This window comes from Schistocerca gregaria, chromosome X (assembly GCF_023897955.1).
Source record: "Schistocerca gregaria isolate iqSchGreg1 chromosome X, iqSchGreg1.2, whole genome shotgun sequence".
NCBI classification, from domain to species: domain Eukaryota; kingdom Metazoa; phylum Arthropoda; class Insecta; order Orthoptera; family Acrididae; genus Schistocerca; species Schistocerca gregaria.
Genome location: NC_064931.1, coordinates 529,625,381 through 529,642,669, shown reverse-complemented (window position 1 = coordinate 529,642,669; position 17,289 = coordinate 529,625,381). Strand labels below are relative to the sequence as shown.

The 17,289-nt window shown below is 37.7% G+C and overlaps 1 protein-coding gene across 4 annotated transcripts in view; it reads right to left on the bottom strand.

Moving 5' to 3' along the window:
• Positions 1-17,289, bottom strand: part of LOC126297977 (beta-1,3-galactosyltransferase 5-like) — a 160,300-nt gene that overhangs the window by 11,451 nt on the left and 131,560 nt on the right. For 2 of the 4 annotated variants that reach the window (XM_049989290.1, XM_049989292.1), the window contains one exon: positions 14,545-14,635. In XM_049989290.1, the coding sequence (XP_049845247.1) occupies positions 14,545-14,635 (91 nt within the window). Of the gene's footprint in view, positions 1-12,087; positions 12,209-14,544; positions 14,636-17,289 lie in introns of those variants that run through there. The other 2 variants (XM_049989293.1, XM_049989291.1) reach the window with 2 other exon arrangements.

The window sequence follows — 17,289 nt, the reverse complement described above, 5'->3', positions numbered from 1 at the left end:
GTTGGGTGTATTATGAAACGCCTTACAGAAATAGCATCTGGGTCTGGGAATAACTCCTGTGTGTGCACTGATGTCTTCCAGGGCCTCATCCAAGGCATGCAAGAGGCACTGACTGCAGTTATCGTGGGTGCCAGGTACATTCATCTTCAAGTTATGGCTCACATAGTCTCCAAGTGCACCCGTCACCTGCGTTTTGAGGCCATCCTAAGTTCATATGAGCAGCTGTGAAGAAGTGAAGACTGCTCATTGGGTGCAAGCACAATTAACAATCTGCAGTATCACACCCATAGTTCATTGGATTCCTCTGGTTTGGAGCTGAGTGTAGAGCATCAGCCTGAGGCTCCATCAATCCTGTGACAATATTTGCTGCAGATACATCAGTGGATTAAGGTAGGCTGAAGAAGAAGCAGAGCTGGTAGTAGTTAGGGGTGAGGAAACAACTGCTCATGTCACAGAGGACATATGGAGTGCACATTGTTTCTCTAGGTCAGGCAACTCTTTGTGGTCCTTTGATTAATGCTCACAAGTCAGTACATGGAGAGTGATATCTGGCCATGTACAAGGTAAAGACACGTTGAATGCCAATATTTTAACATTAAATTGCCCAAGAATTTGTAACGAAGTCCCTGAATTTACTGCTCTTTTGGAATGCTGTTGTCCTCAGATTATACTCTGAACCGAGCTGGACGAAACCATAAGTACTATGCTTTGAATTATTTAACAAAGCATGGAATGTATATAAAAAAAAAGGGACAAGTTAAACATCACAGAAGTGGGAGTGTTTACTGCAAACAACGAGAATATTATGTCTACCAAGGTTGAAACTAAGTCTGACTAAAGATAACTGCCCACAAGTAACTGGCCTTGGTGAACTAAGTCATCTATGTCTAGCACATTAGTATATGGAATCATCGCCAAGATGGTTACTAACATTAATACATTCATCAAGAAGGCTAGGCGTGATTTTAAACTGGGGTGAGTAGATAAGCAGTTGTTAGCATCCTACTTTGACAATGAATGAACATAATTTAACCCCAATGTGATGGACTTACAAAAATTATAGGCAAAATTTAAAGTGAATGTAAATCACACTCTGGAGGTGTATGTGCTGAGTAAGTGTATTAAGGATGGGAAAAATAAACCATTGTTTAATAACAACATTTGGAAAATGTTGAGAAAAGGGGGAGTGTTGCACTCTCAGTACCAAAACGAACACAGAACTGTCGAAAAGCTAAAGTTAGTAGAAATTCATGCATCTAGAAGAAGACTGATGTGCAAAGCATAAAACAACTTCACCATCACACCTTAGTAATAGATCTTGCCAAGAATCTTGGCCAATTCTATTCTTACAAAAAATCATTAAGTGGGTCAGTCTGTCACAGACCAGTCTGGTGTGGTGTGGCAATAGAACACAGCAAATGGTAAGCTGAAGTTATAAATTTCATATTTTAAAAAAAGGATTCATACAAGAGAATTATGCAGACATACCATCATTTTACTGCTGCTCAAACTTACATATAGAAGACATAGAAATAGATATCCCTGGCATTGGGAAGCAAATGAAACAGTTGAAAACAAGTAAATCACGAGGTATGGTGGAATCTTAATTTGGTTTTACACATATTACTCTATGACTTTGGCCTCTTTCTTTGCTTCCATTTAATGTGAATATCTCTCCCAACATGAAGTCCCAAATGAATGGAAAAAAGTGCATGTGACTCATATATATAAGAAGGATATAAGAAAGGACCTGTAAAAATTACAAACCAATAACCTAAATGTCAGTTTGCTACAGAATTCTTGAGCATATTCTATGTTCCAATACAATAAACTTTCTTCAAGAGAGAGAAAAGCTTCTATTCAAAAATCAACACAGATATAGAAAACATTGCTTGTGTGAAATTCTGTATTCTTTTTTCTCAAATGATTCCTAGACTTCCAGAAAGCATTTCAAACAGTGTCACACTGCAGACTTAAAGGTCCAAGCATATGGAGTAGGTTCTCAGATAAAAGTGTGACTGGACTGCTCTTGTTATCTGTATGCAAAAATGATGTGATGTACAGGGTGATCAGCACTCTGTAATTGCTGATGCTGCTGTAGCGTATGGGAAAGTGTTGTCCTTGACTGACAATACGAGAACAGGATGACTGATATAAAATGTAATGAATGGCAGCTTTTTCCAAGTGTGAGAAAAATGTAACTTAATTCAGAAAGTCATGATTTAGTGGGAGAATTATCGATAAATGTAGCTCAACTTTAAAAGGTGACCATATCAGAATTGTTGTGCAACTCATTCTTGGGTACTGCTTGAGTGTTTGGGATCACCAACGGGTCAAATTAAAAGAAGACATTGAAACATTTCAGAGGTGTGCTGCTATATTTGCTAGCCGCAGGTTTGATCAACAGTTGAAAATGCTCTGCAAACTCAAATGGGGCTCTCTGTAGAGAAGGCAATGTTGTTGGTTTCGCCCCCCCCCCCCCCCCACCCTCAAAGAATTCTGTAGAGAAAGTTTAGAGAACCGACATTTCTGACAAATTGCAGAACGATTCTGCTGCCATCAATGCACATCACACATAAGGACCATGAAAACAAGCTACGAGAAATAAGGACTTTTATGGAAGCATGTAGAAAGCTGTTTTCCCCTCACCTCACTGATGAGCGGAAAAGGAAATGGAATGACTAGCAATGTTACAAGGTACCCCTCTGCCATGCACTTTAGGGTGACTTCTTGTTTGTTTATCCTGAAAATGTCAAGCAAAAGCATTTGTTTTGTGACCATAAAATGTACTGAGGGGATCATTTCTATTGAATCTATTTCCCTCTAATGATATGTCAAGTGAAGAGAAAAATTTGGGATCATACCCTTATGCACTGAAATGGTCTGTTCTATCAGGTGAAATTGCTGGGGGGGGGGGGGGGGGGGAGGTCTTGTGGCTACCCATTCTGACCAGAGGCTCTACTGCTAGCCTGTCGCAGCATTGGTTACAGCTGCCTGGTACGGTAACCGTTGTCCACAGCCCCCATGCCCCTAAAAAACTCCTTCGCATGGGAGGGGAATTTTCATGCTCTGGCACCAATGGTGTGTTGCATCATCAATGAATTACAATATACAAGTACCTGACAACCCCCATATGATGTATACACTACTCATACAAGGGTTACATAAAGTAGGATTGCAGACTGAGTGAATCACGCACATGTTGGGTGAAATTCCATGTAATAGTATAAAATTCTGAAATAATTGACATCAAATCAAGAGCTGGTGACCATGTGTGAGGAATAGAAATTCTGTTTGAGGCAAAGTAAGTATCCATTATCAGTGTAGTACAGGAAAGCCAAGCTGTCAACAATGAAATTGTCCTACAGACCAAATCACAGAAGTTAGAACTGCACCACAAGAAATGCATGTGTCTGCAATGGCTTGGTTCTCCATGTTTGTATTCACAAAAGAGTTTTTATCCCCTGGCAAAGATTTACGTGGAATGCCTACAACAATATACTGTTATGTCAAATCACTCTGCTTTTAGCTAATGGAACAATGTATACCTTACGTGAGATGTCATATCCTTGATCAAGTACAATTATCATCAATCCTGCACACTGGGTAACCCAATGTAACAAGTTCAGCAGTGTCAAAAGGCATTTTAAAAATCACACTTAATTAAACAAGGAAAAATTTTTAAATTTTGGAAGGCACCAGATAATGGAAGAAAGGGGGGGTGGGGGGAAGAGTCACACTTTATTCCACTAAGAAAGGAAGAAAGTTCTTTCCAGACAAATGTAATCCCCCACCCTCCTCTGTTTCTTATGGAACATAATATAAAAGTTGCTTTTGGAATAATGTGTTGCTTCACCTGGAAATGAGAAGAATATGTTTTCTGCTGAAGCAGCTTTCATTTCAATTACTGCTTGATCTATGGATCTATCTGAGGTGGGCTACTAGGATGGGTCTTGGCAACCACTACACTGGGCAATGTTAACAATGATATGACACCACAAAAGGGAACAACAACAGATAATACCCTTACTCTGCTACAGTATCAGGTGTGAGATTTTTTCCTCATTATAACATTATGAGTAAATTATCGGACAAAGTAAGAGAAAATTCATTTGAGACAAAATGGCATTGTGGTTCCACTGTAAGAGTATTATTCCTTGGCACATAAAGTACTACTATTAGTTTTAATGGTGTACTGAATGGAAATCAATGGTGAATGAAACAGGAGAAAAGCAGTATTTATCATTGAATATCTCTGCCAGCCAGTGAACTAATCTACCATAATCTGCTTTTGCTTCTGTGGATGCTCCATCTCCTTATCATAAACAAGGTTTTCAAATGTGTATGCTGAAATCACTGTGTGTGTTTTTTTCTTCAATTACTCCATGTTCTGGTGGAATATGGGATCTTTTCCTCCCCTCTGAGGGACTAACTGGTTCTGTTGGAATAATCTCAGTTTTAAGTAAAGATTCACTCAAATGTGGGATCATATTTATTCTGCAATCCAATTTGGCTGCTGCTCCCCTAGGGGGAAAGTATTAATTACTTTAATGTTTACACCTGGTTAATATGTGTGCACCTTTTTTCTGGGATATACTTTCTGAGATACTGTCATAAGATTTATAAATATTCAATATTTTAAAACTTTCAATATCTCACTCATTCTCATGTATGATTGCTTATTTGCCACCTTCTGCTTCCCAACCTTGCCCCATTGTGAGACTTGAATATATTTGTTAGATGTCAGCAAAACAATCTAAATCCCTGTAATCAAAGAAAAAAAAAATTCCTTAAAATAACCATCTTATGTTTTCCACAGAATTATTTGGCAGTATATCTGGTACTTTACAGAAAGAACAGACAGAAATAAACTGGCTTTCAAATCTGACTAACTTCTCTTTTATCCTATTGCTGTTAAACCTTGAAGCCTGTGGAATCCTGTTGCCCTGAAGTGCACATTTCCATGCAAGTTACAAAACTTTTACTTGAATAATACTGCCTTTGCTTGGATTTCTTTACACATGCACCAAATGGGTGCCTGCATGGACATTACTAAAGCAACAAGTTTTCTTTTACAGTCCCCTGACAATTCTAGTGAGTCTGAAAACTCTTTGAATACTTATTACTGCAAAAAAGGTGAAACTGCCATCAACCTGAAAGTTGATTTGGGAAAAAAAAAACAGCAGTTTACTAGGCAGATCCAATTGGAGGTGGTATGCAGTTGCCCTTCCTCCAAACTTTGAACTGACTTACTTTGAAATTCCTGTGTCAGAGCTTTAGATCTGTAGTCTGGCACTTTACCACTTAGTCACATTTCTGCAGAATTACGACAATTTTGCTAACTTAATAACACAAATATTTTTGCAAACATCAGGTATGTGTTAATATTTTACTACTTTATAATTTCATCAGACTGATTAATTTTCAGTTTCCTGTGAATGTTTGGTGGAAATTATTTGTAGTATGTTTTGGCCACAGGAGTTCTTGCTGTAAAGTTTATGTTTGGTCATGTGAAAAGCAATAAATATGGACTCATTCTGGCAGAGCATCTGCTAAATAAAACTAAAAATACTAACAATGAAGTAATCAGAGGGTATTCACAACACAGTTCTAAGTACATTTTGGGCAGTGGGACATTGTGTCAGTAGCTTCATTTTTTAACATTCACACACACTCACTAGACAGTTCAGTGAACTGAGCACCTACTATAAAATTGCTTAATACAGGCCCGCACTATCAATACTTCTGAACAAAACTGACCTATCTGACTGGAAGATCTGTATTTTGGAACCAATGAGAATGAAATCATTTACCATGGCAGACACTGTAGGACTATAATGAAACCAGTTAAGACTTATCTAATGTCCAAATTATACACAGACATGCAGTTTTACAAACTGTGCAATTGTGAAACTTTGTGGCACTTCAATAGAATGGGACAGCAAAATACAGGAGAGAAATAAGCAATCAAATTCTTTGTCAACCATCAGCTTGATGCAACATAAACTTTCACGAGAACGAAGCATGCTTATGGTGCAACTGGTTAGCTGTTATACTGTGTTTCTCCTCAATCTACATCTGTTTCTGTACTCCACAGGCCATGCTAGGATGTGAGCATATGAACAACAGCACACCAGTCTCATTTCCATTAGATTTGAGAGAGGTACACAGGAGGAACAACTGATGGTATATTTGGAAAAGTCTGGAATTATTTAATTTTCCCCTACATGATCTAGTCATACAAAAACCTATACTGCAGTAGCTTAACATATGGAAGTGAGCCAAACCAGGTTAAGGACTATTAGTCTGGAACATCAGCAAGACTCGATATGAAGTTTGGGTAGTTTGTCTATGCAAATGCCAATATCATTCCCATCGCTTTCTCAGAAACATAATGTGCAAACAGTTAGTGCACAGAGAACCAAATTTACATGATTTAGTGTGATAGCATACTTGACTTCCCCCAACATCCTGGTATAAATGACGGCCTACTCAAATGGTATCTGTTCTGTAACAGAACGGTCTTCTCCATACCAACAACCATGATTCTGAAAGTACCACTCTTGTGAAACCTAACTCACACTTTTCCCACGACGTCCTGAAAGCAATGGATCATGGCAGTCAGGCAGGTGAACTATTCCTTGACTTCCAAAAAGCATTCGGCTCAGTACAACCAACACCTATGCTTTTTATGGATATCAAGCAAATTCTGGAACTGGACTGAGGACTTCTTGCTACGAAGGACACAGCATGTTACTTGGATGAGAAGTTGCCAACACATGTAGAAGTAACTTCTGGTACACTCCAGAGTGTTTCTTGGTGACTTTGTTAATACTGTACATTAATGATCTTGCAAAAAATATTAATGATAGCCTTAGAATTTTCAGAGGTGACACAGTTATCTATAATGAAGTACTGTTATGAAATCTGCTCAAATTTTCAGGGAGATATGGATAAGATTTCAAAGTGGTGCAAAGATTAGCAACTTGCCCTGTATCTGCACAAATGTAAAAGTGCACTTCATAAAACAAAAGACTTCATATCCTGGGACTAAAATATCAGTACGTGACAACTGGAACCATTTAACTCATACAGGTACTGGTTGTAACAATTTGTAAGGTTATGACATGGAACAGTGACATGGGCTCCATCATAGGTGAAGTAAATGGAACACATCAATACACTGGTATGGGAAAATACCAACAGCCTACGGAGGAGACTGCTTGCAAAACACTCCTGCGACTCATCCTAGATTGTTGTTCAAGTGTGTGAGACCCATAGCAAATAGAACTAACAAGGGATATTTAACTTACACAAAAATCCAGCACGAATGGTCATGGTTTCTTCGGCCCATGGAACAGCATCAGGAAAATGCTAGTAAAACTAAAGTGACACACACTTTAAGAGCTCTATATAACCCCATGAAAGCCTACACACACTGTTTCAAGAACCAGCTTTCAGTAAGAAAGGTAGGAATACAAAACAACCCTTGATGTATCACCCGCGAAGGGACTGCAAGGAAACAATTTGATGACTTACAGCACACCACGGCACTGAAGCACGCATGGTAAAATGGGAAGTAACACTCTGAAAAATTTTATAGTGGTTGTAAAGTCACTTCATCTGTACCATTTTCTTCTCTCTCTCTCTCTCTCTCTCTCTCTCTCTCTCTCTCTCTCTCTCTTTCTCTTTTTTGTGGAAGAGAGGAGCCGGAGGGGGGTTATATCTTATTGACATTTACATCATATCGGAAATTTTGTGTCACTGGACAAGAACATGGAAAGGGCTTTAAATCACAGGCTTATTAATCCACCTTTGATTCACCTTTTATGGAAGCAGTTGGTGTAAATGGAAATGTAGATGCTGTATTCCTAGATTCCTGAATTGCTTTATCACTGTGCTGTATTGTCAATCAACAATATATGTAGAGCAATTTTGCTGATGATGTTGTCAACAGGAAGGTAGTGTTGCTGGATGATCCAAAGGAGCTGGTGAATAATTTGGACAGTACTTTCACACTGTGTACTGAATGGGAGCAATGTGGATAGACACAAAATAGAATGAACATGTGGAATCATTTAGCAGAGAACGTGAATGGAAGACAGTTTTGTTGCGAGAACTCTGAGAAAGTGCAGACCATCATTTCTGAAAATTGCAAAGACAACACCAGTGTGTTCTGTTCTATACTGCTACCCCACCACTTGGAATCATTATATAACCTATACAGCAGACAAACAAAATATTCAGAGATGAACTGCATGCATTATAGCATGGCAGTGTCTTCCACACAAAGATATAATGGGGATGCTCATGGAACTCAATGCTAATCTTCAGAAGATGGGTAATTTTGTTCTATTTGAACCTGATCTGGTACGTAAAGATGAAACAAGACTTGGCAATGATGTTACTGCCTGTTACATTGGGATCTCACTACATATGCGAACAGAGTAGAACAAGGTTTTTGATATTAGTAAAAAGCACTTTTCATCACACAGTGCACAGTGGCTTGTGGACTGCACATGTTCATGTAGAAATAAGGTGAACCAATAAAAATGAGGCAAGAACTCTGGACACAATTTGAACTCTGACATTTCCTGTTAAAAGTATTAATTTTTCAGTAACTGCAACCATCTTTCCTGTTTACTATTTTGGTATTTCCAAATATTATTTATAACACACACAACGCACAGAAAAGAAACCAAATTTTAAACACTGGTAAGTATTTACAAAATCATTAATGGTATAAAAATCTGTGTGACATGAAAAATGTTACCAGCTGAAAATTTTCATGTAAACAAATTACTAACATCTGCAGTAACTTTAACAATGATTGTAGATATTTTCTCACTTATACAGTCCTTTCAGTATGCTTAGGAATAAATTAAAAGCATTTCACAGAACACAAGAGAATCTGGAAAGAAAGGTAGTATTCACTTTTAGCTCGGTAACACCAATTCAAGCAGCAGTAGTTCCAAATCACAAATTTATCACTGAAAGAATACAATGCTATATCATATTATATGCATACTTAATTAACTCTAAAAATAATGTTCACATGATTTAGGGGGGCAAAAAATCAGCTTTTTAGCTACAATGTATGGTGGAAAATGTTCTGCATAAAGAATAGTAGTTTCTTAAAGAAATGTATAAGATTATTTCACCTAATAACATTTCTGATGATTAAAACTCTTTGGAAGGGGATTTTCTCAACAAATTTAGTGAAGATATTTAGCCTTGTGAGAATCTGCCATAATTTTACTGCCCTTAGCCAATAATGCAAATAACATAATAAAAGACAGATTCATACTTCATTTATGAGTAGTGAAATTCTTACAGGTCATTCCATGAGGAACATATCTTAAGATATATACACAACATTTAATTGCATGATGATATTTGTAGGAAAAACAGATATAAGGAACACACAGGTCACGATTTACCTGAAATAAAATTGTTATAACATTCAAGAAATGACTGTAAAATAGGAGGTAGAGAAAGTGCAGTCGTTAGTGCCATGTAAATCATCTGCAGTGTAGGTATGTGATGTGTTTTGCAATACTAGCATCAGGACCAATGATCAGGAAGGCCATGGGAGAAAGGGGTAGGGAGGATAAACAGAGGAAGGAAAAAAAGAAAATTAGGAAGGAAGATGAACAGTATTGCCACCACTGAGGGCATTAGGAAACAAAACACTGGGGTAGGGCAAGTGGAAAAAGGAAGTAATGAAGAATGCCCTCAAACGGAATCATACTAGAATGTGCCTGGGTGATTTAGGCAAAGAAGAGAGAAACTAAATGTAGTAGGGTTGGATGGAGGTTTGGAACTCACTAATTCTAAGTAACAGCTCCAAGTAAAAATACTCGTCCATGAGGAGAGAAAGAATAACTATGAAAACAAAAAACTTCTTGAAAGGGTGAGAAATATTTATTCAAAGCAATTAAAATTTCAGTTTATCAAACAATTCACAGAAGGATAAAAGAAGACCCGCTAATCTAAGGCTTAAGTTCAGATCTAGCCTTGTCTTCTCTTGTAGTATAATCTGAGAATGGAGTGTATGTTGCATAATTAATTTATCTGACAGCAACATTACCATCATTCAGGAGCCTGGCATACAACAAAGTCTTATGACACTCATTTTTATAAGTTAGAGAATCTCCAAAATCCACAAAACATGAAGCATTATAACATACATACTGAAGGGTTTCGTGGGGATGTTTTGAGCAAGTAATATGGATGCAAAGTGTTGTGAACACGCATATGGAGGTTATGGGTGACAGTTACAATGTGTGATGTACATACAAAACTGGCATACACAGTGTCAGTATGCTGTGTAATGCGCTTACATGACAACATGAATCCTCAGTGTAGACCGTACTGTACCCGCAAGGCTAGCAGCAACACTTCCACTTCATGGATCAGTGTCTTTATCTGATCAGCAATGGTCTGTACTACTGAGGTTTAAATCCTTTTGCCTACAGTCCCGACTCATGTTCAATCGGATTGAAGTCCGAGGAAAGAACTGTCACTCTAGCTGACTGACCTTATGTATCAGGCACTCAGTCACAACGTCAGCTTTTCATTGCCTGGTATCATTATCCTTTGGATAGAACCCAGGTCCATACACACTATGAGAAAGGCCTACATATTACTGCAAAGTGTCATACTCATAGCCTACAGTCATTAATGTAGCCCTTGTAAACACATACAGTGGCATACATGCAATTCTAACAGGCTGCCATTCCAGATTTGAATATTGCTGTTAGTATATGGTCCCCCACCGACCGAGGTGGCGCAGTGGTTAGCACACTGGACTCGCATTCAGGAGGACGACGGTTCAATCCCCTCTCCGGCCATCCTGTTTTAGGTTTTCCATGATTTCCCTAAATCGTTTCAGGCAATTGCCGAGATGGTTCCTTTGAAAGGGCACAGCCGATTTCCTTCCCAATCCTTCCCTAACCCAAGCTTGCGCTCCGTCTCTAATGACCTCGTTGTCGACAGGACGTTTAACACTAACCACCACCACCACCATATGGTCCCCTTTTGATACTACAGGCAGAGTTTTAAAGTCAAATGGTGTCTTTGTGAGAGAAGAATGCATTGAGTATGCAAAGCATCTTCCTGAATCCAAAATATGCAAACGAGAACTCAAGGTGAACCCTGCCTGGACAGGCAGTGTTGCCTCCCTTCAGGGATTTGTGAAATTATGATGTGGGCAGTATTAAACTTTGAGTCCACCATGGACTGACTGTTACTGAGCTCAAAGCTGACACCTATCTGGCTGGATGTAATGTCATCCAAATGTGTTTGATGTGTCATTGGTTCAAATGGCTCTGAGCACTATGGGACTTAACTTCTGAGGTCATCAGTCCCGATGTGCCATTCTGTTACTCTTCTACTAGTACTGTGTGCCAAAGCTTAAACAAATTATCAGAACAACACCAGAGACCTTTACACACACATGCTGTTGCAGGAACACTAAGTGGTGTCATATTAGTATGTACTGTATGCTGCATGTTTCTGTGTTTTTCCACAACAGTTAAACAGTGTCACCAGGAGGTAATGTTTTCACATGGATCTCTCAAAATCCTTAACTTGTGACATGAGTGAGCATACTGCTGCAATTATCACAGTCATTAACTGTGTGGCAATTAATGTAGTATTTAGCTTCTCTGCACTTTACTTTCTTCGAAAGTGAAGTACAAATGGTCTATCCCTTCTTTTCCCTTTAACACACTACAACCTTTCATATTGATAAGAAATTTACAAAAGAACAACAGAAATATCTTGATAGGTTCAAACATAAAAAGTTCTACGGTCCAGAAACAGAATTCTGAAGTATACGTTAAGTGTGTATTACAAGAAAATGTGCTTAGTCTAATACCCATCCATTTCTTACTAAAAGCAGCAATTGCAATTTGCAATACATTCCCAAGTTCAAATATTTCCCATTGAAGTGTCAATATGATTGGAAATTATGAATATTAACTCAAAAGTTATTAATGATAACATAGGTGAGAGTAATAAATAGCTACTGTACTGAAGCACTGAAAATTTTAATGTAAGCATACAATTTAATAGACGACTTACTTGGCCCATTTTCGACAAATAGGTATCCTGAATTCGAATAATAAGCTGAATACATTATTAGGGCAATGCCTACTAAACCAAGGAGCAGTGAATGAGATTTTCTGACTCGAAAAGCCATGAGCTGTAAAAAAATTAAATCAAGCGTGTTACTTTCAGTCTATAGCAAAAGATATAAAACAAATGTTTATATGCAGTTTGAGCCATTTTAATTGGTAAATCTCTGAACTAAATTATGTACTTTTCACTGACAACTGGGCATCCCACATGAAGCACAACTGTGAGAATTTGTTCAGTTACTGTTGTCATTTACTTTTCACTGTTATGAAGCACACAAAAAACTGTTAGCAAAGCAGGTACTACAATGCAATGGAATGATCTATTCCTAAAGCCCAAACTCCTATTTCTAGGACATGCGCATGACATATTTACTGAGTCAGATACTGCAAAAATAGTTTATTATTGCAGCAGCAGCAACAGCAATAATAGTAGTAGTAGTAGTAGTAGTAGTAGTAAATACACTAAACATTACCTAGAAACAAATGTTACAACATATAAAGAAAGATTAGATACAGGGGAGGGGATTACGATGGGAGAGGGAAACATTTTCTGTACCCAGTCACTTTTCTGACAGTGCAATGAATTTTCTCTTTCCTTCACTCTACACAAGGATTCTTTTTATCATTTTTTTTTTTCTAAATGGAGGTTATGTCTATATTTTCTTCTGTGATCACTGATACAGTTGTCTGTGGAACAACTGCTACTGTTTCTCTGATTGTGCATAATGGATTGGTAGTGCTCACACTGACCAGTTATGGCTCTACAACTTTTAAACAGCCCTTATAATGAGCTCAGTTATTATTTCGAGATTTTATTTTTATGGCTCGCTTCTGCAGCTGGGAAACTGTACAATATATGGAAAATTAACAAACTATGTAGACATGAGATGTAATGAATGAGATCAATTATGGGCAAACCCACCATTCTCTTTACAAGGAAACAGCTGTTATTTCTAAGGGGAATGGAGCCGGGAGGTCAAAAACTTCTATGAACCAGACTATTCAAGGCACCTTGAAAGACTACACTGTATCTGAAGTTTGTGTCTAGTCAAGCTTCAAAGCTGTATGATCAGAAGAATGCTGTGACAAAGCAAACTAGCTGTGATTCTCGTAAGAAAAATTCGATCACTTAGTGTGTCAAGAAGTGATTAAAAACTATGGTTCAAAATTGTTTGCATGAACAAATATAATTAAAAACTAGAATCAATATGAAGAATATTTTTCACTCTTTTGAGGCCTTAATAAATGACCTACTGAATAACACAATAGCCTTCCTTTCAAATAAAAGTTAAAACTTTTTGAATGTTTTGAGATTATCATTCATATTAACTACTGGCTACAAATTTATACAACTGAGGAAATTTTGAAAAAGCCAGGACCCTGTGACAAATGACAATGAATTTTCAATTTGGTCATGGTTGATATAACTATTAGCAGATTAAGTAAATTTTTTGCTGTGTGTAGCCAGTACTAATAAAACTCAACTTCTTCATTTGATGAACCTAAAAGTAGATCACATGATAGGTGCTACTGTATCTGCCGTGTTTTCTTTAATTAACACAGTCTAGTTCAAACAGACTAGCAAAAACTGGCAAAACTGTCAAGAGTATACTCTACAGCACTACACGATAGCCAAATGCTTTGATCTAATCACACCTCCACATCAAACTACTGCCCCCCCCCCCCTTTCCACACACACCTTTTTCACCAAATTTGAGCTCTGTGGCTTCTTCCTACTGCTAAAGCAAAGAAAATTGCTCACAGGGCCAAAAATTTACTTCACATACACAGACCATTTCCCTCAAGTGGGGTTTTTTTTTTTTTTTAATGCTGGAGAAGTAATATCAGGTCTATACTGGTCTAACTGTACAGAGTCTAAAGAGTTCTATAATAGAAGACTACCTAAATAAAAATGGAATATTAATTTTTATTCAGTTGCACATCTGAAAGCATATAAACACAAACTAGTTGGTTCAGTCATCATTTTCCGGAACACGTCAGCCACAAAGTAACAGTGCGGATACTGGCGACTTACCATTTCTTTTGGCAAGGAACTGAAATAGTCACTACTAGCTATTAACCAAAATGGCAACTGCCATAATACCCGACTACATCACTATTACTCAGTGGAAAGGACTGCCATTTGAAACAATATTAATTTTGGTTTTTTTACTGTGCTGCTTCCAACTTTTAAATTATTAAATGTCTGCTTCCTTGGACAAGATTCTCTGAACCCAGATGCTAATCCTGTATCTTTATACCACTGAAAATGCAGTTTTCAACCGTGCTTTTCTTTTATTACAAATAGGTACCAGATATTTTAAAATTATGAACATGTCAATATGACCAAACCAGCAAAATACAGTCATTTCATGTGAATTAACAGCTATGAAATACATACCTTGAGGTTTGTAGCAATTTTGCAAGGATTTTAAATGCAGTTGACATAAGCTGCAGGATGGAACCAATATCAACCTGCCAGCTGATTCTGTCTGTAATACAAGAGAAGGAAAATAACATCACTTGCTTCTCATATTTATTAGGATTCATAAAAAATAAAAATGATATACCAACAACTGTTCCAGTTATTTTATAGGTGGACCATACAATTATCTGAAGCTATTAAGATTGGGTTAAAACAGTTCCTTTTGTGCACTGATCTGAAGAATTAGCCAGTTACATTTATCACAAAGGAGACTGAGAAACTCAGCTTAAAATGCGGATACAAAGAAAGATTGTCCTTGGCCTTGTTGTCTGTACACTACATTAGACATGGTTTAGCTGTGGCTGTTCCTTCATGTTCCCACTTCACAATCACATCAACAGTCAAATCAGGCAGCTCTGTAAGGGTTAAAAAGCCACTGATGAATTCGTTACTCAGGTGACACCGAATGATTAGTTTCATTTGAAGTCACCCCTGACCCACACGTTCTTCTATTACTGCTTCTCTACTGATAATACAGTACTCACCACCTCCTTCCCCGATACAATACTCAACAACTCCTTTTATACTGGTTGGGCTTCCTCTCCTGACATCTACTGGTCAATTCTGCCATTAAATGAAGTTTACAATCAGACAGTGTATACCATTAAATGCCAAAAGAAAACTGCAATCTGAAAGGCAGAGTTGTCCAGATATGCTTATAAGAAGCAATAATAAACAAACAATTGCAAATGGTCTTTCCAGATTTATGCAGGCAGCAGTTTGGGAGGGAACTGACCAGCCTAAATGAGTGAATTTAAAATTCAAGTGAATAAAAACTGGTGTGTGTGTGTGTGTGTGTGTGTAATTGAATTCATCTACAGTGGTCAATATCAGAAAAGTTGTTCAAATGAAAAGACCTAACATATTGTAGCAGTATATTCTCCATATTACCAAGTTAATACTGAATCATAAAACACCACTGTAAACTCTTAGAAGCAGTGCTACTATGGTTGGTTGCTTTTGTGGGGAGGGGACCAAACAGTAAGGTCAATGGTCCCATTAAGGAAGGATGAGGAAGGAAGTCAACTGTGGCTTTTCAAAGGAACCATCCCGGGATTTACTTGAAGCGATTTAGGGAAATCACGGAAAAACTAAATCGGGATTGACGGACACGGGTTTGAACCACGCTCCTTGCGAAGACAAGTCCAGTATGCTAACCACTGTGCCACCTCACTTGGTTATGATCCTATGCTAAACAATCCCTTTAACACATCTGCAAATGTGTAGGTACAAAGTTTCTAGGGAAAAATAACATCAAAAGATGTATTTCATGAATACACATGAGCACATTTCCTTCTCTAAAATAGACCATAGTTTATGCATTAATTCTACATATAAGCAGAAGACATTAATGTAACTGCTAAAACAGCAATACATTGCATATATATGCAAACCAAACAGCAGCAGAAAGTGGTGAACAAAGGAAAATTGGTGTTTAATACACTATAAACAACATCATTACGAGTCTTAATGCAATCTGTCATTGGGCAGGAAACTGACTGTGGCTTTTCTAAATGAACTTTTCCAGTATTCATCAAACGCGATTTAGTGAAACCACAAAAACTTTAATTTTAGATAGCTGAACAGCGAGTTAAATCCTGCTGCTCGGTGATGTGAGTTCACCAGTGTCTTAACCACTGCATAACTTCGATCAGTGGAAGTGACAAATGCTGATTGCATACCAGTCTTGCTATTGAAGTTTCTCCTTGCCTTTAATAGACTTATAGCAGAGTAAAAGGGAAGGATGAGAGATTAACTGTCTTCCTGTCTCTTCAAATTAGGAATATCTTGCAGAGAGAGGCAAGCATGGAGCAAAAATTGATTGCTGAAACCTTATGCTTATGGTAACTTCCACTGTATGAAGTACTGGGCAACATATTAAGTACACAAGATACAGTACAGTTAACCAAAGCTAAGACAAATGTTATGAGTATTAGAATAGAAAATATCAACTTTTTTTTAATATCAAAATTGGACATGGATGTAGCAACACCAGGATTACACGAGATGATTAAAAAATCAAGGGTATCGAGCCTACACACAAGTAAAGAAAGCTTTATTCAATAAATGGCTCTTTTGACGTCAAATATTGAAAAATAATTGACTGAGGTCCTGTAAGAATATGGAAGTGAAGCACAAATTGCAAAAAAATCCAGAAAAGAAGAAACCTGAAGCATTTGTGTTGTTGTCATAAAGAAGACTTAAAATTTTAAACGGACCTGCAAAGTACAACATGAAAAAGTACTATAAAAATAAGTGGAAGAAACAAACTTATTAAATTCGCTTACAACAAAATGGGCCAGATTAATGGGCTGTCATAAGGCATTCGGGTAGGGTCATGCGAAGTGTCTGATTCCACCAGTCTGCTTTGACCTATGACATAACGCTGTCCTGGTGTGTGACGTCACTGTGGCACAGTGTTCTTGAGTTGGTTTTTGTTTGTAGGCATCTTACTGTAGTATTTGGTGGCACACTTTTAGTGGATGTCGAGGTTTGAAGTTGTCTGTGTTATATGTGGTATTCTTAACAAAACCTGTACATGTGGTGGTGTCACTGTTACAATATTTGAAGATCTATGTGGCAGTGTACCTGGTTTTAGAGATCTAGGTTGGCCATGAGGGAGACATTTTAGTGGAGTATTATTTTTGTTACCAGCCTTCA